The following is a 19,783-nucleotide window of genomic DNA, read 5'->3' on the forward strand; positions in this document are numbered from 1 at the left end:
GCTAATGATTGTAGTCCTAGCGATGCAGTTTTGCAAATTATGAATTGCCGGGTTGCCAAGGTCAAACCCATGTGCCAACCGCAAGATCACTCGATCGTGTGTTGTTCTGCAGAGCAGTGGTATTCGGCAGCAGTGGTTCGACAACAGTGGTTCGACAGTGCAATGAATCATGCTCAAGTTAACTCTATTTGCGTCACCGTTGATCTGAGCCTCATCCTCGAAGCTCAAGCCATCCAACGAACTTCTTGATGCCTACAAGTACCCTCAACATGTACCCCGGTACTCGTACTTCAAAACGACGATGCTGTCCTGCAGAAGAAGTCGTGAAGAAGCGCTGGATGGACTCAGCTGACTCTGCGCTGATAGACGCTGTCTATTATTATAGTGGCAGCCCCACAGTGTCTGCGAGTAGCCTCATGTCGACATCAGCGGGTTGTAATATAACTCTGGCAACGCTCGACAGGCCGGCACAGCAACCCATGCAAGTGCCAGTGGATGACGCTAGCCTACTTTCTTTGTGGACAAGGAAAAGAAATCATACAGAACTATATAAGGAAAAGCGCATCATGGTGGCTGTGCGACTGGTACACACTGGGTGTACGAGTCGCACAGCAACCGCAAAGCGCTTCCAACTTGCCTTATTGTCAAGGATAAGACAAGGGGTACCAATGAAAAAGCATAAATTATGACAAGGGTTTAATGTTTGTTGTCATAAACACACTAGGACGCGACGGATGACGATTTACAAGCCAAACCAGTGGTTGTGACCAATGACCCAGCCGAACGTCGAGCCGCACGAGAGGCCGAGGAAGAGGAACATGACCATGAGCGCCGCAGCGGCCTCACGGTCCTCCTGTCGCACGAGCAGCGGACCCATGCCGATCGTGATCGTCGAGAAGAGACCGCCCGTGATACCGAGGATGACGTAGAGGACGACCTGGAACGCATACGCGCTCCATTCGGAGTCGCCGAACGAGTAGAGCGAGTTGGTGGCCGTGCCGAGGAGCAAGAGCGGGAGCCAAACCCAGCGGAAGAACGAAAAGAAGAAGCAGAAGCGAAGCGAGAACATCTTGACCGCGGACTTGGTCGAGAGGACACGGCCAATGAGATCGCCAAAGTTGAAGGGGGCAATGATACCCGGCGAGATGACCCACGGGCCGCCCGACGACGACATGACCGTCTTGAACTTGAGGACCGACGAGATGCCAAAGCCCGGGAAAAGCGTGAGCGTGCAGAAGAAGAGCATGAACTGCGCGATCATGGGCATCACAATGACCTTGGCGACGCGGAAGAACTTGGCCCAGAGCGTCGGGAGCGACACTTTGCCGTGCTTGTTGTGGTCGGCGGCGGCGCGGTCGAGGAGGTAGCGCACGCACGGGATCTTCTCGAGGCGGTAGTAGACGATGACGGCACCAACGCACACAACGAGGAGAAGCGACATGAAGATGTAGAACGAGAGCTTGACGCCGCCGTCCGAGTCCTTGGCGCCCGAGACCGCCCAGTGGATGAGCGTCGCCGCCGTGACGTTGATGCAGCCCGCGACGACGTTGCCGACCTGGATCGCGTTCGTAAACTTCTCATCCGGAAAGAGCGACGCGACGTTGTAGTACGCGGGTTCGGTGAGCGAGTGCGCCGCACCGACGAGACCAAAGCAGAGCAAGACGAGGGTCGCGCCCGTGAACTCCTCGAGGCCGAGCTGGCCCTGGACGAGGATGAAGATGCCGCAGGCAGCGAAGAGACCGTAGCCGATGTAGACGCGGTTCATGTTGCCGAGGGCGCGGTCGAGGCCGAACCACATCTGGATGATGTGACCAAGCGAGAGCGGCCACGTCAGAATCGGGGTCGTCAAGAAGGCAAACTGGACGTTGGGGAACGTGCTGGCATAGTAGTCCTGCGCCGAGAGGCACGAGTAGAACGCCCACATGACTGAGCCTTCGAGGAAGAAGAGCGACCAGTAGATCGTCGCGCTGTGGAGCTTGATGTCATCGAGGACGTGCTGCGGGATCTCACTGTCGCCGACCTGGGTCTCGAGCGCGAGGTCCTTCTCCTTGACGTCGACAGCTTCGTGGTACGGCGCAGTCATGCTACTCAATGTACTGCGGCCGAGGCAAATTGGATTGTGAGCGAACTAGCTGACGTGGGCCGCCACAACGAGCGACCGGTCTGCTCACGTCTGCAGTCGAGATCCAGTTGGCAGCCAAACCTGATGATTTACATGTCGCATATGTGTAACTTGTATCTAGTCAACAAATCTCGTGGTTCCGGCGCGCTTCTGCTCTGCTTGGCGCAAACAGACTGGAGGCAGAGGCCGCCAGAAGATTGAAGACGAGGTTGCCGTGTTGAAGTCACCTACCTGATGAGCCCAGACGTGCGCCTTGATTGTTAATCAAAGCGGCGGCCCAAAGATGTGGGCCACCTCGATGTCATGCTCCTCTTCTTGGTCGCGAATGACGTGGGCCGTGCCCCGCGCTTCGCCGCTCGTGTTCGCTGTCGTTCTCGACGTCGCAAGGACACAGAAGAGACGAGGTTCAAACGCAGCGCTGGGGCTAATATCAGCAGCAGCACAAGCAGTCCCACATTTACTATTGAGGTTGCTAGGCAAGCCGTGTATAGTCGCGTCAGTCGGTGCCAAGGTTGTGTCATCAGTTACGGAGGCCGTTCTTTGCGCTCGCACGAAAGTGGGACCTCTCTTCTTTTTCCCTCGACGCTGTGGGAGCCTCAACGAATACGATGTGGCCTTTCTTTCGAGCGCACGGCAGCCAGTGATTCTTCCGTGGGTCACGACCGCCTCGAGTCGCCCACGGAGTCCCTCGCCGTCCTCACCGGTCGCCGGCGCATGCACGATCATCCTTGCATGCAACGCGCTCGATCTCGTCGAAGGATCGCGGATGGCGGTGTTATCATGTCCCGGCCGCCCCGACTTCAAGCTCGACTTCAATTTTACCCAATTTTACACCGCCGTGATGAACTGCCGGCGGCGACGCCGCCACACCGACGACACATACACGCCGCTGTGTGCGTTAGCACAAGGTCGCTGGTGCTGCGACACGAGCCTCGCGGTCAAGACACGAGAGCCACGTATCGTCACATGGAGGGACGCCGTCCTAACTGTATGTAGTTGTGTATACGACTGCGTCCTAGAGCAGACCGAGCCAGTGGCTGTTCTCGAGCGCCCAGCCCATCGTCGAGCCGCACGAGAGGCCGAGGAAGAGGCACATGACCATGAGCGCGGACGCGGCCTCGCGGTCTTCCTGCGCGACGAGGCGCGGGGCCAAGCCCATCGTCAGCGTCGAGAAGAGGCCGCCGGTGAAGCCAAGGCCAAAGTTCAGGCCGACTTGCCAAAAGACACCGAGAAGCGGGTACGAACCAAAGGCGTAGACGCTCGAGTTGGAGGCCATGCCGAGGAGGAGCAGCGGCAGCCACGCCCAACGCAAGAAGGACCACGCGACGCACGCGCGCAGCGAGACGGCCGCATACACCTGCTTGGTGCACGCGAGGCGACCAAAGAAGTCGCCAAAGTTGAAGGCGCCCACGATGCCGGGCGAGCAGAACCACGTCATCGCGTCGGCGTAGCGCGGGTCCGTAAGCGCCGACGAGCACCCGACGCCCGGGAAGAGCGTGAGCGAGCAAAAGAAGAGGAGGAACTGCGCAACCATCGGACTCGGAAGCATTTTGGCAACGCGGACAAACTTGGCCCAGAGCATGTGCAGCGGCGGGTCACCGTGCTTACGGTGGTCGTCGTCGGCGCGGTCGAGGAGGTACTTGACGCAGTGGAGCGACTCGAGGCGGCAGTAGACCACGAGCGCGCACGCGCACACGGCAAGGAGGAGGAAGATGAAGAGGTAGAACGCGAGCTGCGTGCTGCTGTCGCCGCCCACGAGCAGTCGCAGAAGCGTCGACGCGGTGATGTTGAAGACGCCGGCCGAGACGTTTCCGAGCTGGACAGCGTTCGTGAACGACTCGTCCGGGAAGAGCGCTGCAATCGCATAGTAGGCGGGCTCGACGAGCGAGTGGGCGATACCGACAATGGCAAAGCAGGCCAAGACCATGGTCGCACCGTCCGTCTCGGGCAAATGCAGGTAGTCTTGGGCGAGGATCGCGAGGCCACAGGCGGCGAAGAGAGCGTACCCGAGCACGACGCGCATGCGGCGGTTGCCCATGGACTTGTCGAGGCCAAACCACATTTGGGCGAGATGGCCGAGCGTGAGCGGCCATGTCAGAATCGGGGTCGTCAGAAAGGCGAACGCGACGTGCGGGAAGCTTGCGCGGTAGTAGTCTTGCGCCGAGAGGCACGTGTAGTAGGCCCACATGACGGAGCCCTCGAGGAGGAAGAGCGACCAGTAGATGCGCCGCTTGTGGGCGACGATCTCGTCGAGAACCGACTGCGGGATGGTCGCGAGGCCGTGCTCAAAGTCCTTTTCCTGCACGCCGATCGCCGCGTACGAGGCGCGGCCGCTCCCGAGCAAGACGACGTTGGGCGCCATGGCCAGTTGCTCTCTGGCGAGCCACCGACCCGAAAGATATGCTGTCAACCATCGGCCAATCACAGACGAGCCGCCCATCACCGCAGTGTGGAATCTGTGCCGTTGCAGGATACGAGCCAACTTGCCTGTCGTTGGCGACGTCGTAGCAGGCGGCTAAGTGCAGCAGGCAGCCAAGAAGGCGCGGGTCCTACTAAGCAGGAAGGTGTCGCCCAGGACGGAGGTGCCTCGCGCGAGTGGCGACAGCCTCCACGCGGCTTGTCCAAGGCATGGGCTTGCCTGGACTTATTTTCCGAGTAGCTACTACGCCAGCTCGTCGCCCATAGTCTGTCGTCCATTCACTCTGCAGAAGGTACTCGGGTGGTAGGAGCACCTGCGGTGTTAGTAGCTGCAAATGGTTGGTGAAAAATTAGCGTGCCAGCGTGTGAGGCAAGGCTATCATGGCGCTGCCGTGGCACTGACTTGGAGCGTCGTCAAGCTACTCACGGTGATAGGGCGACTGCAGTATTCGCTCGTGGCCATTGCCCTTGCACACATAACGTGAGTGCTCTTGGCTCCATCTTCCTACGATACATGTGCCGAGTGCTTCTACTAGCTTACGACTTGGTGGTGGACGCTTCGTGCCGCCTGCACAGCACGCCGCAGCTTGTTGCTGCGCTTCTTTTGCCCTGCTCGCGTGGCTTCGGTTGCTTTCGGATAGAGCGCGTCGGGGTAGCCATTGGCCCACACGCTGTTGGAGAGGCCGAGGTTCGGGATACGCTCGTCCCGACGCTCCCAGTAGTGGACATCGGCACTACAGTGAAGCACGTCGTGAAGCGTGAGAACTGTCGCTTGCACAAGGTCGATTGAAGCTTCGGCGCTCCAGAGCTGCACGTCCACCATGGCAATGCGGCGGGCGCAGTCGATGAAGTCGCGTCGGATCTGCTGGCACCGATCGCGGGCCGCCGCCCGAAGCGCGTGCGTGCTCTTTGGGAACGCACTCGGCTGGGCGAGGCTCGTCATGCGCGCGTTGCACTGGTCAATCCACTGCCGCAGCTGCGTCGTGGTCGCCGCCGCGAATTCCGTCGCGTTCTCACGCTGCAGACAGGCCATGTTTTGCAGCTGCGTCTCGAGCGCGGTCTTGCACCGGTCGATCGCCGACACCATGGACGCCGAGAGGCCCGGGATCGGCGTCGGCGAGGGTTTTTTGACTGGTGCACGAAGCGTGATGGCCTCGGTATGCGGCACCTCGCGCAAAGCGACCCGTGCGCCGTGCGCTGCCATGCACATATGCGGTGGGTGGTAGCACAAGACAGTTCGCGCCACGAGCTCCTCCAGCGACTCGACCGTGAGGTGGAGGAGCGCAAACGGTGAAGGGTCAAGGACGCAAAGCGCGGCTTGGGGCACGCTGGCACTGAACCGCAGCTGCTCGCCAGCGTCATTGCGCACTGCCTCGAGACGCAGCTTTTGCGCGTCCGCATCGGCCAAGACGGTAATCCAACACATGTGGCAGTCGACGACATCTTCGACAACGAAATCGTCGGATGTTACATCGTCGGCGAGGCAGCGCAGCAGAAACGCCATCGTGGCTTGCACCTCGACGCGTACTGCAGGCTGCTGGACGCGCTCCATGCGCGTTGGATCGCCAAAGTACGCGACAAAGTCGTCCCAAATTAGTGTGTCGCGGCCAGCGCCAATGAGTGCAAACACCATTTCGAGGCGATCGTCGTCCAACGTCGACCCGTCCGCGTGGTCGCCGTACGAGGCTTCGAGCTGCGCACGGAGCGTCGCGTGGTCGGTGAGTGCGTCCATGAACTCGTGCTTCGTGATCGACCCGTCGCCATTCGGGTCCAAGCTTTGGAAGAGCGCGTGGAGCGATCGAAGGTACTCGACGAGCGACGAGACGGGCTCGACCACCGTTGGGCTCGCGTCATAACGGCACACCGGCACGCGTCGCATGACTTCATGCAGCACAACCACCATTGGCGCGGGAGCTGCAGCGACTGTTGGGCTGTCATTCGTCGTCATCGGCGTTTGTACCTCGTTGGTCGCCTCTTCCACGCTGTCGTGCTGTAGCTGCAGTAGTTCGAGACCGACTTCCTCGTGAACGACGAGTGCGACAATGTCCCGTCGAGGATCGAGGACGCCATCTTCGTCGCGCACGTCGAAATCACAAATCTCTTCGTCGACCTTGTCGCTCTCTTGGCTTCGCGGAAGGCGTAGCGCATACAAGGTAGCGCAGCCAGCACTTGGGTTCTCGGCGTCCCGTGGCAGCAAATGACGTTCGAATCGGCGGCCGTGAAACGCCATGACGACCTCGAGGTACTCGCGGAGCGACGGAGGTTTCTGCGGGCGAGTCATCCTCACGTCATCGTCGTCGTCCACACGCCACAAGTCGAGGTCGTAGAAGTGCGCGCGCCAGGTTGGGAAGAGCTGGAGCACGCCCAAGCACGCATTGCAGTAGCATGGCGCCGGGCCCCCCGACGCGTCGGGTGGGACGCCATGCGGTGCGCGATGGCCCCGCAGCGCCTTTTGTCGCCGCCGCCATTGCTTGTACGCGGTATTGACGCGCTCAGGCACGCACACGGCGTACAGCATCACTGTCGCATCCTGTACGACGACGCCAGGAATCGCGCGCGTCATTTGGCGCTGGTGGCGGCGCGAGCTGTCTATGCACGATGCCAAGCAGACAAGCGCATGCACCGACGTCGTTGCATCGTAGAGACAGGCGGCGAAGGCCATCCAGTGCGGGCTGAGCGCATCGGCGACCACCGTTCGGAGGCGGGTGTTGGCCGCTGCGAGCCGCGTGAGCGAGGCCAGCACCGCCACGGCCATAGTCGCTGGTGCTACGTGCATGGGCTCATGATGGTCGCTGCCATGCGCGGGTCGGACGAGGTCAGCGACGAGCTCGTGGATGGTTGTCTCGATGGCATCGTCGCCGGACGGACGCGCCAGCATCTGGCGCGGCAATCTATTTTTAGATCGATTGGAAATCTACGGGTTTTGGCCAATCGTTGACGAGGATTCCGACGCCAGGGTTGTGGAAACCTTCTCAAGATCCAAAACGCCATTGCCGATTTATTTCAAGTTGTCGACGTGTGTTTTTATTCTTGAATTCAAATCGGCATATAAAAACGCAGTGTTAATAGTATATTTTTAAAACGGAAGAGACAGAATCCAGTATATTAATATGCACCCCGCGTATCCAAATAGAAATTGCTCGCTGAAAAGAAAGGTGTAAAAGCGGAAATCACCAACCAGCAGCCATGTCCAGCAGCACCGACGAGTCCGCAGCGAGGCCAGCCGCCACTACCACCAAGCACGTGGCCTGGTCGCACGCGACCGTGTACGAATTCCCCGTGGGCCATGGCGGCAGCGCCATCCCGCGCTCGGGCGGGCCCGCCATTGGCCTGCGTGGCATCCCGATCCAGACGCGCACTGAGGCCGTCGGCTGCAGTGCGACCAAGATGCCTCAAAAGGCGCAACGCATAACCGCCGACGAACGAGCGACGCTGCTCCGGGAGGCCGGCTACACCGACGTGTACATTGAAAAGTTTACGCGGCAAACGCGCCGTATTCTCCGGTCGCGGAAAGCCAACTCGAAGAAGGCCGAGAAGGAGCGCGAGCTGCGGCGCCTCGAAGAAGCTCTCATCACAGCCATCGAAGGTGACATTGTGCAGCAGTGGCACGACAACGAGGCGCCGGCGGCAACCGGAAAGCGCAAGCTCGAGGTCGTGCACATTGAGACCGACGCACCCGCCAAAGTACAAAAGACCGATCGCCTCGCGCTGCTCTACGACATCTTTGCCTCCGAGTGCCAGTCGTCCATCGTGGTCATTTGAGACCGTGTGCCCATTGCTCTATTTAGTGGCGCGCCACGCTGAAAACGGCGGGAGATCTTATTTAACGCCCATCAATCCATGCAATCTTGTGTGTACAACTCGCAGGCTTGCGCATTCTAGTTTGTGCTCTGTAGTCGTCGTCCGACGAAGAGACGCTCCGCTCTACGATGGTACCGACCGCCCGGCAGCGAGCCAGCAACGACGCGTCTGGGAATCGTTGGCGCTGACTTTATTCCGCTTCACTGAATTGCTGTAACCAGACAGCAACTACTCTGGTCCAGACACCGAGGTTTGGTTCATACACTCTACACCAAGCGAAGCCATAACCATTGTAGCACACCTTGTCATAACGTTAAGTACAATATAACGAGCCACGACACCTGACCATGCACCTCTGGGAAGCTCGTTGCCACTCGTAGCTCATACGACGTGGCTGCTTGTCCGGTGCGCCGGCGACGGCAATTGCAGCCAGTCAAGCTAACCCACGAGCTGAAGGACGAGAGACTAGGCTACCTTTGTTGTAGCGCGAGTGGCGGCTACAGTAGCCGTGGTCCACCATCCCTTCCGACTCGAGATGGCGTGTCAGCAATTAAATGATTTAAATGATCGGCAATTGCAGAGCGTTGGTCACACAGTTTACGGATCAGCATCCGGCGTTGTGGCGGGTTGCGACGACAGATGAATTGGCTCTGGGGCGGTGGCGGCGACGATGCGGCCGAGCAGCTGCCGGTGAACCTCTCCAAGCTGCACAAGTCGGGGCGCAACGTGCCCAGCGACGAAGACGACTCGGTGCACAAAGACGAAGGTAACGCGTGCTTCAACCGCAAGGACTACGAGACCGCGATCTACCACTACACATGTGGCCTCGCCGTGAAGCCCACCGCAACGCTATTTAGCAACCGGTCGGCCGCGTACTCGGAGCTGGGTCAGTTCCAGAAGGCGCTGGCCGACGCTGAAGAGGCCGAGAAGCTCGATCCGCTCTGGGCCAAAGTCTACTCACGCAAAGGCAAGGCGGACTACGGCCTTCGGCAGTACAAGCGCGCGGCTGACGACTTTGCGCGTGGCCTCTCGCTCTCGATGCAGCGCGCGGCCGAAGAGAGCGTGAAGCGCGACAAGGAGATCGAGGCGCTCAGGAAGCAGGCGGCGAGCCACTCGGACGCGTACATGAAGCTCCTCGACGAGAACGCGATGCTCACGCGGCAGCTCGACGACTACCGCGTCATGTTTGACGACTGGGCAAAGAAACAAATGTAGTAGATCTTAGCATGTCTCTGGGGTGGCTTTGTCGCCGCTCGTATGACCATCAGATATGCTGCATTGCTCGTCCATGCAGACATGGTGATAATTCGGCGAGGGCAACACGATGGACAACCACGCGAGCGCACACCTTTCCTTGGCCACCTCGAGCTTCATCCCGCTTCGGGTGCAGCAGCTGCTCCCATCCAAGGCCGACCTCTTCAGGCCCAACCATTCGTTCTTGCCGTTGGCGAAGCCTGCCTGACGACATTGAAGCTTTGGTCTGAGAGACTTTTGCCGTAACCCATTACTAGAAAAGTCTCTCACGGCCGATCCTGGTGGTGCAATCACAGAGCAGCAGCCGCACAAGCAGGGCGGAAGAGACGGAGGCCCATGCGTCGCCACGTGGCCATCACCTTGTTCAACCAGCACACAGTTGCAACCTGACTTACATAGCCGTCGATGTGGCGGTTGTCCAACGGCAGCGGCGACAGGACGCCGACGGGCACGGTGCCACGCCTGCCGCTCGCCTGCTGCATTTCACCTTCCATGCCGGCACGGCTACGTCGTCCGACGACTCGACGCAGCACCCACCCGGTAGAGAGATATACGTACGCGCTTGGGCCCATCTGCCTGGTCACGCTCGGAGCCCCACGGACTCGCGCGGGACTGCGGGGTCCAGCTGGTTGCGTTCGAAAAGTCTCTCAAAAAGTCTCTCAGATCAGCGGGATTGTCGCACACGAACGACACCGCGATACTATTTGTACCGAGTCCATACAAACATCAAGGTATTTAAATACGTTGTGTTGAAAATCGGCAACTTCGAAGTTGAAGTCAACCAACCAGCTGGCGAATGGCATCCCCTCGCTGCCTTCGAAGTTCGGATTTGCATTTTTATTATTTATGCAGCGAAAATGACACGGTTTTCTATGGGACGGCCATTAAAATACACTGGCGCCCACACGACAGCAAGGATTTCTTTCGAAGATTGCTTGGCGGTTGCCACTTTTGCATTTGGCTTGAACACCACACACGAAGATGCACCGCGCCGTCGCCCGCCACAACCACGCTCTCCTCAAGGCCATCCGCGCGCCCAACGGCCTCGCCGCCGCCGAGGTACGCCATGGACCACCACCGCTGCCGGATGGCTCATGCGCGTCGCCATGTAGACGATTGCCCACAGCCATGCCGACCATGCCACGAGCGCCAAGGCCGCCGAGGTACGAGCTGCAACCCAATAGCAATCGAGGCTGACAACCATGTAGATCATGGCCCGTGAAGACAAGTACGGTGCCCACAACTATCACCCGCTCCCGGTCGTGATCAAGCAGGCCAAGGGTACGAGCAGCGCGCATGTTGAAGCGAGAGTCTGATGACAAATTGTAGGCGTGCACATGTGGGACGTCGATGGCAAGCAGTACTACGATTTTTTGAGCGCGTACTCGGCCGTGAACCAGGGCCACTGCCACCCGCGCATCTTGAACGCGCTCACGGAGCAGGCCCAGAAGCTCACGCTGACGTCGCGCGCGTTCTACAACGATGTGCTCGGCGAGTACGAGGAGTTTGTCACCGACTACTTTGGCTACGATCGCGTGCTGCCCATGAACACGGGTGTCGAGGGCGGTGAGACCGCCATCAAGCTCGCGCGCCGCTGGGCGTACGATGTCAAGGGCGTGCCGCAGAACCAGGCCAAGGTCATCTTTGCCAACGGCAACTTCTGGGGCCGCACCATGAGCGCGATCTCGTCGTCGGACGACTCGGATGCGTTTGGCGGCTTTGGCCCGTACATGCCCGGTTTTGACAAGGTCCCGTACAACGACATCGAGGCACTCCGCTCGAAGCTTGAGAGCGACCCGACGATCGCCGCCTTCATGGTCGAGCCGATCCAGGGCGAAGCCGGCGTCGTTGTCCCCACTGACGGCTACCTTCGCCAGGTCTCGGAGCTCTGCAAGAAGCACAACGTGCTCTTCATTGCCGACGAAGTGCAAACCGGTCTTGCGCGCACGGGCAAGATGCTCGCGGTCAACTACGACAACGTCAAACCCGACATCCTCATCCTCGGCAAGGGTATGTCCATATCGTTGTTGAATGTGTACTAGCGACTTTGTGATAGCGCTCTCGGGTGGCATGTACCCCGTCTCGGCCGTCTTGACGTCGAACGAAGTCATGCTCACGATCAAGCCCGGCCAGCACGGCTCGACGTACGGCGGCAACCCGCTCGGCTGCAAGGTCGCGATCGAAGCGCTCAAGGTGCTCAAGGAAGAGAAGATGGCTGAGAACGCCTTTGCGCTCGGCAACGAGTTCCGCGCCGACATGACGGAATACATGTACGAAACAACACTGTTGCACCTTCATATGTGTACTCACACCACTCGTAGTAAGACGTCGAGCGTCTGCAAGGGCGTGCGCGGCCGCGGTCTCCTCAACGCAATCATCATCAACGAGCGCGCGGGCAAGCCCAACGCGTGGGACCTCTGCATGCTTCTGCGCGACAAGGGCCTCTTGGCCAAGCCCACGCACGGCAACATCATCCGCCTCGCGCCGCCGCTCTGCATCACGAAGGAGGAGATGCAGGACTGCACGCGCATCCTCAAGGAAGGCCTCGCCGCCATCGAATAGACATCCATGTACATACCTTTGTGAAAGAAGATTCCCGTTAGCCAACGCTGGCGAGTCGTCTTGCCGTCCCGGGCAGAGCCCAGTACGCGTCCACATACCGACCCACCGCAGTGAGCTGCTCCTCTATCCACATATGTGGGCTGCTGGGTCGCTCTTGGCGCCCTCGAGACAGTGTCATTGAACGAGTGCAACTGAAGTCATCGCCAATTTGACGTCGTCGCATCGGGTCTCCGCAGCTGCATCAACCGCGAAAGCGTCGCCATGCACAGGTAGCTTTGTCAACATACATCGAGTCAACCGGTTCTTTCTACTAAAACATTCAATAGTCGACTGACCGGACAAGCGAAAAAGAAAATGCAGTAGTAGTTAGTCGAACGCAACCTAGGCGAGGACGCCCTTGATGTTGTTTTTGAGTGCGATGCTCACGTCCGGGTGCACGGCGCGGACCGTGAGGCGGTACGAGTTGGCCTGCGGGTTGCTCTCGAGCTTGGCCAAGCACCCGACCGAGATCTTATCGCCGGTCGGCGCGGTCGTGCCCGTTCGAAACGTCGCCGCAAGCGCGAGGCCGCCCGACGGGTCGCCGCCCTACGCACCGATGGGGCCCACCCTCCTTCGATCAAAGAAACAGGGTACCTCGACCAGACCAAACTTCATGGCCTCGGTAAGGAGCTTGACATTGGCCTGCACGTCCATTTTGGTGGCCGCAACAAACACGTCTTGCTGCTCGCGGCCCTAGTCGCGAGCCGTTAGCTCTTGAGTTGTATTCGTCGTTGGTACCTGGCCTTCGAGGGCGACCCACCGCTTCTGAAAGTCGTCGCCCGAGAGTTTCACGGGCTCGAGGAACGAGGTCGCGACACACGGCAGCTTGACGTCAAACGAAACCGGCAACCCGTTGAGCGTGAACGCGACGCTGAGCTCAGCGGGCGACACGAACGGCTGCATGCACTCGAGCATGATCTGCTGCTTGAGCTGTTGCTTGGGCCCGACTTCACGTCCGAGCTCTTCGGCCTGGACGCGCAGAAACGGCACGGGTTTGACGCTCGCCGAGACGTTTGTGAATGGCGACGCGCTCTTGTTGCCGTAAAAGAGGCTCAGTCGGCCCTGGGACCCGCGGAACTCTTGCTTGACGCCGATCTGGATCAAGTCGCTTTCGTACAACACGCCTTGGTTGGTCGCGACAATCTTGTGGAACCACGACGCGAGCTGGGCCGGGTCCACGGTGCTCGGCGGGCCGCCGCCGAAAATGTCGACGGGCGTCGGGGCGCGGAGACCGCCTGCGCCGCCCACGACGTTGCCTTTGATAGGGCTGTCGATTGTGAGAAGGTCGCCACCACTGCTGCTCTCCTTCTCGCTGCTGTCGAGCGGCTCGTCGCGCACCGGGGCGCCAGGTCCGTCGTCTTCGGAGCCCTGCTGCTGCTGACGGAGGCGCACGACCAGCGCCGACTCGCGCGTGTCGGGAAACACTGGCATCGGCTCCAGCACGCTCTTCATCGTGTCGTCGCCGGCGTGGTGGAGTGTGAAGTACTCGCAAGCGCGCTGCTGCGTCTCGAGGTCGACGTGCGACGTGCACTTCTTGAAGACGTCGAGCACGCGCGGCCGAATGTCTTCGTACAAGTTGTCCATCTTGATGAACGCCGTCAAGATGAGACACTTGGTCGCGAGCGAGCTCGTCGAGTAGTGCTGGTACAGCACGTCAAACTGGCGCTGGCTCGACATGTCGGGCTACCCATGTAATTTCGGTATGGAACCAGCAGGCAGGAAGTAGCACGTACGTCTTCGACCATGAGGTAGCCAAACTCGCCGACAACGTACGCGCCAAACTACGCACATGCTATCGGTCGACGCTTGTACCCTTACGGTACCTTGGCCGTCGTCTCATCTACGTGCTTGGGCTCGAGCGCGCGGAACATGACCTCGGCCGTGTACTTTTGCAGGTCTTCGTTGTTGGTGACGATCTGCACGACTCGGTGCCACACGTCGTCGGGCACGTCGGCACCTGTACGTTATCCATATTCTGGATCCATATATATATGGCAACGCACCGGCGATCGTGATGAGCTGGAGGACCGTGTCCACGTACCAGCGGAGATCCTTGGCGTATCGCTCGGCAAGGATCGCGGCCTTGAGCACGATCTCCTCGCGGATGCTCGCGTCGGCCACCGCAAGGTACGTCACGAGCTCGCCCACAATCTAGCGCGAAAAAATTACATAAAAGTTGACGCACCATCCACGCACCTCAAGCGCGTTCGAGTGGTCGCACATGGCAAAGAGAAGGTCGAGCGCGCGCCGACGCACGCTGTTGTCGGCGTCCTTGAGCGAAAAGATGACGGTCGCCTTGTGCTCCTTGATAGCTTCCGAGACGCCGTCGAGACGCACGAGGCGGTTCATCGAGTCGAGGCCAATGTACCGGATGTTGGGCTCGCTCACCGAGATGAAGCGCGCAAGGAGCTGGATGCCTTGTTCGTGGAGCTTTGGGTCGGCCTTCTTGCCCTGAGCTATCACGAGGTTGACCGTCTCGAACAGTACGGCGTAGATTGCATTGTTCTTGGCGCCTTTGCCCGGGCTCGGTCGGCCAAGGATCTTGCGCAGCGTGTCGTTGAGCTTCTCGGCCAAGCGCGGGTCTTCCGGCATGCCGTACGTCTGCAGAATGCGCAGGAGCTTGATCTGCAGCCACGGGCACGGCGTCGAGTAGTACATGTAGTCGCGCGGGCACGCCTTCGCATTCACTCTTACTTCAGTATGGGTTTAATTGTCAAGTTGACGCACCTTGTTCATGACCAGCTGGGAGAGACGCTCGATGCAAATCTCAATCAGCGACTTGTACCCGCCGGGGGTTTGCGTCAGCGCCATCTGGAGCAAGCTCGCGGCCGACGTCACGACGCCCAAGTGGCGATCTTCCATGAGCCTACTCACTCGTTCATAAAGATGCATCCACGACTCATTTGGCGCACGTTTGGAGACGCGGCTCGAGCTCATCCGGCATGACGACATCAGGCATCGCGGGCATGATACGGCGAACGCACAATGCGGCCTTCTTGCGCACGTGGCAGATGCTGCTGGAGCTCATGAGCAGCTTGACAATGTGCGGCGCCAGCGTCTCGCAGAGCTCCATGCCTACGGGATTCTCAAAATGGTGGTTCGTAATTCGCCGTACCGCCGAGGTTGGCGACGCAGCAGAGCGCGAGACACTGGAACGCGGCGTCGGGTGACGTGAGGTCGTTCAGGATCGAATTGACGACCAGCGTCATCAGTTCGTCGGAGCTCTTGAGCAAGATCGAGACGCCGAGGTACCCGAGACACTTTTCCGAGTACTTGGCGCCCGAGACGAGATTGATGACCTAGACTCGCGTGAGATTCGTCTGCAGACGAGGCGAGGATGTACCTGCATGTGGCCAAAGTCAATGTCGTAGCCGAGCATGTAGATGTAGATGATCTTCCACGCATACTTCTTCTTGTCGTACGAGTTGAGCTGGCCCGACTGCGTGAACTTCTGGCGCAGCTTGTTGAGCTCCTTATCGATGCGCTTCTGCTCGTCGTCGGCGTTGGTGCACGACCGGATTTCGCTGATAAAGTTGCTCAAGCCACGGGCGCTGAAGAGGGCCATCGCGTGCGGCTTCTGCGGTCGCTGGCCACTTGCACTATGACCCAGAAAGATCTTAGCGGCTCCGAATGCCAATAGCAACCTTCCCACTTTACCTTTATGAAACATACATATATCAAGTATACGTATGGACACGGATTATACGAGGTCACTTAAACGAGGGAAGGGCGTTACGGATTCGAACGACACAGAAAACCGCTTCTTCGCAAGTCCATGGAAATCGACTACGCGCGGCGGTTTCGACTAACTAAAGGGCTGTAATGCACGGCTTTAAATTACTTAAATGCAACGTGGACAGCTATCCGAGTGGGCTTGGGTCGCTCGTGCGTGGCTCGAGCAAGCCCGAGGTGACGAGATCATTGTACTCGTCGATGGCTGCCTTGTGCTCAGCCTCATGCCACCTATATGCGTGTGATCAGCTTGACGCAAGGCGCACGCAGGACGCACGCCATGCCGTCGGACGTCTCGAGGTACGGGAGGTAGACGCTCTTCCACGTCGTTTGAAACACGAGGTCGACGACGCTGTTGAAGATGTCGCGGATCGGCCTGGTCTCCTTCGTCTCGCCGCGAAGACACTGGCGGATCTCGTTGCGCAGCGTCGCCGTGGTGCACTTGATGCGCTGCGTCTTCAAGAAGGCCTTAAAGAGGTCCCGCGCGGCAATATATGGCTGGAATCCTGGCGCTTTCGCGTCGCACGCCTACGCCGCCTCAGGTACGTGGATGCGTCCAGAACGTACGACATGGAAGCCGTGGACGGCGAGCCAAAATTCAATGTACACGGCGTAGTGCGTCGTGTCGGCGTAGCGAACGAAGCGCTCAACATTCTCTGTTTTGGGGCTCGTAAGCAGCGCCAAGTACTGCGAGTGGCGCCTACGCAAGCAAAGGTACTGTCATGCGTCGCGTCGATAGCCCACCGTCCTTGCGCAGCGTCGACGTACGACGCGCTGTTGGTGGCAATGTCGAGAAGCCGCTGGCCCCGGGCATCTTCGCGGAACATGAGTTGCAGCTCCCACTGCGCACAGTAGCTCGCGCGAAGCGCGATGGCCTCGAGCGTAAGTGGGTGCTTGGGCCCAAGCGCGTCGCGTCGCTGAATACTCAGCCCTTTGGCAAACGCTGTGCAGAGGCCCCACTCGCGTCCGTTACTCTAGTAGAAGATAGTCCCTCTCTACTGTCTTACGACGAGTATCGCCGTACCCAGCACTCCAAGAGCGCAGTTGTCGACTGGAGAATATCATGGTGGTCCAGCGGAAGGTGCTGCTCAAAGCACGCTATCGATTCCAGTAGCTTGGCGCTGCTCTCGCGCATCTCGCCTTTGGCCTGCCGAGATATGTATTGCAGCTGGCGCAAATTTCACAAGCAAACGTACGTTGTAGACGACGCCCATTTCATACAGCGTCTTGCCCACGAGCGGGTGCGTCGCGCCAAACGAAGCGACTTGCATGTTGAACGCGTCGAGGAGGACGGCCTCGGCTTTCGCAAATTTGCCCTGTTGCGCAAAGTTGCGTGCGAGCCGCACCTCGCTCGGCTTGCTAAACAGCGACGAGCCTATCGACATGCCATGGGCGCGTCCGATATACCATTGGTCGCACCTTGCGCGGCAGCGGTGGAAGCCGCGACCTGCGGTACGTTCAACGCCAAGTGGGCTTCGCGTCGCCGCCGCTCATCCTCGCGCCGGTCGCGCAGCAGCCGCAGTTTGATCTCCGGGTCCATGTCCGGTGTCATTGCTCTCGACGGCTCGCACGACGCGCTTAATAGTGTCCGCAGCGCAGCGATGGCGTCCAGCGACTGGTTGACGCTCTTGGACAGCGGCTGCGCTTCGGGCGGATCCGACGGCTTGGGCGGTTTGATGCGGCAAATGTCCTCCAGCGTAATGGGCCCGGTGCTGTGGTGACGCATGTCCGCGTCAATGTGGCGCTCCATCACGCACTTGTCGCAGTATGCGAGCATACACTCTTGGCAGTAGGCCGTGGCGCGGACCAAGACGCAGTTGCCGCAAAGAGGCCGGGCAATGAAGGATTCCGGGTCGGGCTGGACCACGGCAAGGGCATTCCGGCGTGGAGCTTGCCGCGCTTTAAGCACCTTGTGTCGCTCCTCTTCAAAGACGCGGCGCTTCCCGGGTCGCTGGCGCAAGCCCGATTGCTGCAGCTGCCACTTGTGCTGCGTATTTGCCTACGCTCGAAGAATGAGCCCGTCGTCGGTTGACCATGGATGTTATTTCGCACATCGAGCTCGTCCGGGTCCTCGGGCGGTGATTGCAGCTGTGGCGTCGCCACTCGAATGCCGGCCGACTCGGGACGGAGCTCGGTGCGCATGCCAAATGGGTGCGGCACCGACGAGGTGGCGAGGCGACTTGGTGTGCCCAGTGTGAGTGCGGACGTAAACTGCCGGCGGTATGGCGTCCATTGGCTCACCAAGTCGGGAAATTCCTTGAGATGTGTGAATGCATCGTGACCGCGAAAGTCGCAGTAAGCAAAGGTGGCGCCGACGTTGACGAGGCAGATGAGCATATCGCTGTGCCCGCGCTCGCACGCTGCCAACAGCGGGGTTTGACCGAGCTGATTCGGCTGGTTGGCAAGACCGCCGAGGGCCAAGAGCGACTGGAGCTGCGCTAATGTGCCCATTTCACAGACGGCAATCATTGGCGTGCAATGCGCGTGTCCCTCAAAGTTGGGACTCACCTCACCGCGCCGCACCATGCCCATTAGGCCTTCGACGTCTCTGTTGGCAATGGCGGTGTCGGCGCGTCGCTCGCGCAGCCGCCGCGCTCCGTCGCGATCGGTGCTTTGCGTGGGCGGGCGGAAGCGCAGCAGCTCGAGCCGGTCGTGGAAGGCGTGAAACTGACACCGAATCGCCCACTCGAGCGCCGTTCGGTCATCTTTGCCGCGGATCTCCCAGCGCGCACCGGCGGCTAAAAGCACCTCGATGGCGTCGATCTGCTGCGCCATTGTCGCTGCGATCAAAGGCGTGATCCCCTCGACATTGGCGTCGTTCGGATCGGCGCCGAACGCGAGTAGCTGCTGGACGCACGCAAGCCGACCTTTCTCAATCGCAAAGAGGAGTGGCGTCACGTAGTGCGTCGACTCGGCGCGGACGTTCGCGCCAAAGTCCTGTACGAGGAGCCGGAGACCGTCGACGTCGTTGCCCCAGATGGCAGCGAGCAGCGGTGTCTTGCCGTCTTTGGTTTCGCGGTGCGGGGACGCGCTATGCTTGGTCAAGAGCGTCCGCGCAATGCTGGGCTTGCAGTGGCAGAGTGCCATGACGAGCGGCGTGTAGCCCGTCGACGTCTCAAAATCGGCCGCGAGTGTCGGCGTCGTCGATAGCAAATGCAGCATCTCGGGCCAAAGCTGCTCGTGAATGGCTCGCTCCAAGCACTCGATCGCGTGCTCCGTGCCGTGCGCCGCCAAAAGCGTTCTATTGGACCGTAACATTGGAGGAAATACTGAACTGTAAGTACCGGACGCGAAGGGCCTCGAGGTGCAGCCCTGGTGGGCGCATGGTGCGTCGGAGCTCGGCGTCGCGCTCAATCGTCGCCGTGCGCTGGCGCAAGACCTCCAAACGCTCGAGGCCGCGGGCGCCTGGCGTGCTCAAGACCGCGCCGGCCGACTTGGCTGTTTTCCGCGTCGCTGATACGAGCTGCAGGACCTTTTGCTCCTCGTCGTACTTGCGCTTCTCGGCTTCGGCGCGGAGGAGGCCAAAATAGTAGGCTTGGGCAGCGCGGGAGGCTGCGTCCTCGGCTGCCATCTCGGAGCAGCAAGCAGCCTCGCGCCGACGATGCTTGGCGGTCTGCAGCGCCACCGCCCGCCGAATATCGCGCTGCTTCTTGAGAGCAAGTGCGCGGCCTTTCTCATGGCGGTAGAGCGCGACCGCAACCTGTCGCCGGACCTCATCCTCGTCAACCTCGTCCATGGGGGGAGCGTTTCATGAAACGGCCACGTACGGGGTCCTACTAAAAACATACCTACATGGTTGACCAAGCAGAAGTTTATCGATGGGTCCCCGGTGTGGGCCTTCATATCCTCAATTTG

General features: G+C 59.9%; 8 protein-coding genes across 10 annotated transcripts; 3 read left to right on the forward strand and 5 right to left on the reverse strand.

Annotated features, from left to right (window-relative positions):
* Positions 1–663: 663 nt before the first annotated feature.
* On the reverse strand, positions 664–2,298 carry SDRG_05787 (hypothetical protein). Its single transcript, XM_008611522.1, has one exon. It carries the CDS (start codon positions 2,081–2,083, stop codon positions 743–745), a length of 1,341 nt encoding a protein of 446 aa, XP_008609744.1. The 5' UTR covers positions 2,084–2,298; the 3' UTR covers positions 664–742.
* A 618-nt stretch (positions 2,299–2,916) lies between these two features.
* On the reverse strand, positions 2,917–4,624 carry SDRG_05788 (hypothetical protein). The gene has a single exon (XM_008611523.1). It carries the CDS (start codon positions 4,560–4,562, stop codon positions 3,138–3,140), a length of 1,425 nt encoding a protein of 474 aa, XP_008609745.1. The 5' UTR covers positions 4,563–4,624; the 3' UTR covers positions 2,917–3,137.
* A 151-nt stretch (positions 4,625–4,775) lies between these two features.
* SDRG_05789 lies at positions 4,776–7,439 on the reverse strand. Of its 2 annotated transcripts, XM_008611525.1 has the most exons (2): positions 5,082–7,439; positions 4,776–5,007 (listed from the first exon to the last, which is right to left on the reverse strand). In XM_008611525.1, the coding sequence occupies exons 1-2, from the start codon at positions 7,416–7,418 to the stop codon at positions 4,960–4,962; spliced, it is 2,385 nt and encodes a 794-aa protein (XP_008609747.1). In that variant the 5' UTR covers positions 7,419–7,439; the 3' UTR covers positions 4,776–4,959. The 2 variants fall into 2 exon arrangements, with proteins under 2 accessions (XP_008609747.1, XP_008609746.1); XM_008611524.1 differs by having other exon boundaries at positions 4,776–7,439.
* A 251-nt stretch (positions 7,440–7,690) lies between these two features.
* On the forward strand, positions 7,691–8,400 carry SDRG_05790 (hypothetical protein). Its single transcript, XM_008611526.1, has one exon. It carries the CDS (start codon positions 7,727–7,729, stop codon positions 8,300–8,302), a length of 576 nt encoding a protein of 191 aa, XP_008609748.1. The 5' UTR covers positions 7,691–7,726; the 3' UTR covers positions 8,303–8,400.
* Positions 8,401–8,953: 553 nt separating this feature from the next.
* On the forward strand, positions 8,954–9,680 carry SDRG_05791 (hypothetical protein). The gene has a single exon (XM_008611527.1). The coding sequence runs from the start codon at positions 8,981–8,983 to the stop codon at positions 9,554–9,556; it is 576 nt and encodes a 191-aa protein (XP_008609749.1). The 5' UTR covers positions 8,954–8,980; the 3' UTR covers positions 9,557–9,680.
* An 820-nt stretch (positions 9,681–10,500) lies between these two features.
* On the forward strand, positions 10,501–12,202 carry SDRG_05792 (ornithine-oxo-acid transaminase). Its single transcript, XM_008611528.1, has 6 exons — positions 10,501–10,654; positions 10,708–10,758; positions 10,804–10,876; positions 10,925–11,605; positions 11,652–11,865; positions 11,917–12,202. The coding sequence occupies exons 1-6, from the start codon at positions 10,577–10,579 to the stop codon at positions 12,155–12,157; spliced, it is 1,338 nt and encodes a 445-aa protein (XP_008609750.1). The 5' UTR covers positions 10,501–10,576; the 3' UTR covers positions 12,158–12,202.
* Positions 12,203–12,431: 229 nt separating this feature from the next.
* SDRG_05793 (hypothetical protein) lies at positions 12,432–15,817 on the reverse strand. Its single transcript, XM_008611529.1, has 11 exons — positions 15,540–15,817; positions 15,312–15,495; positions 15,109–15,271; positions 14,924–15,062; positions 14,393–14,872; positions 14,200–14,347; positions 14,020–14,153; positions 13,930–13,977; positions 12,935–13,879; positions 12,791–12,889; positions 12,432–12,742 (listed from the first exon to the last, which is right to left on the reverse strand). Exons 1-11 carry the CDS (start codon positions 15,759–15,761, stop codon positions 12,539–12,541), a joined length of 2,766 nt encoding a protein of 921 aa, XP_008609751.1. The 5' UTR covers positions 15,762–15,817; the 3' UTR covers positions 12,432–12,538.
* Positions 15,818–15,995: 178 nt separating this feature from the next.
* Positions 15,996–19,727, reverse strand: SDRG_05794. 2 transcript variants are annotated; one of them, XM_008611531.1, is made up of 9 exons: positions 19,213–19,727; positions 17,981–19,169; positions 17,348–17,927; positions 17,125–17,303; positions 16,953–17,075; positions 16,673–16,902; positions 16,496–16,628; positions 16,206–16,456; positions 15,996–16,159 (listed from the first exon to the last, which is right to left on the reverse strand). In XM_008611531.1, exons 1-9 carry the CDS (start codon positions 19,662–19,664, stop codon positions 16,057–16,059), a joined length of 3,240 nt encoding a protein of 1,079 aa, XP_008609753.1. In that variant the 5' UTR covers positions 19,665–19,727; the 3' UTR covers positions 15,996–16,056. The 2 variants fall into 2 exon arrangements, with proteins under 2 accessions (XP_008609753.1, XP_008609752.1); XM_008611530.1 differs by having other exon boundaries at positions 16,496–16,902.
* Between the last annotated feature and the right edge of the window lie 56 nt (positions 19,728–19,783).

Source organism: Saprolegnia diclina (genome assembly GCF_000281045.1).
Source record: "Saprolegnia diclina VS20 unplaced genomic scaffold supercont1.15, whole genome shotgun sequence".
NCBI lineage: Eukaryota > Oomycota > Saprolegniomycetes > Saprolegniales > Saprolegniaceae > Saprolegnia > Saprolegnia diclina.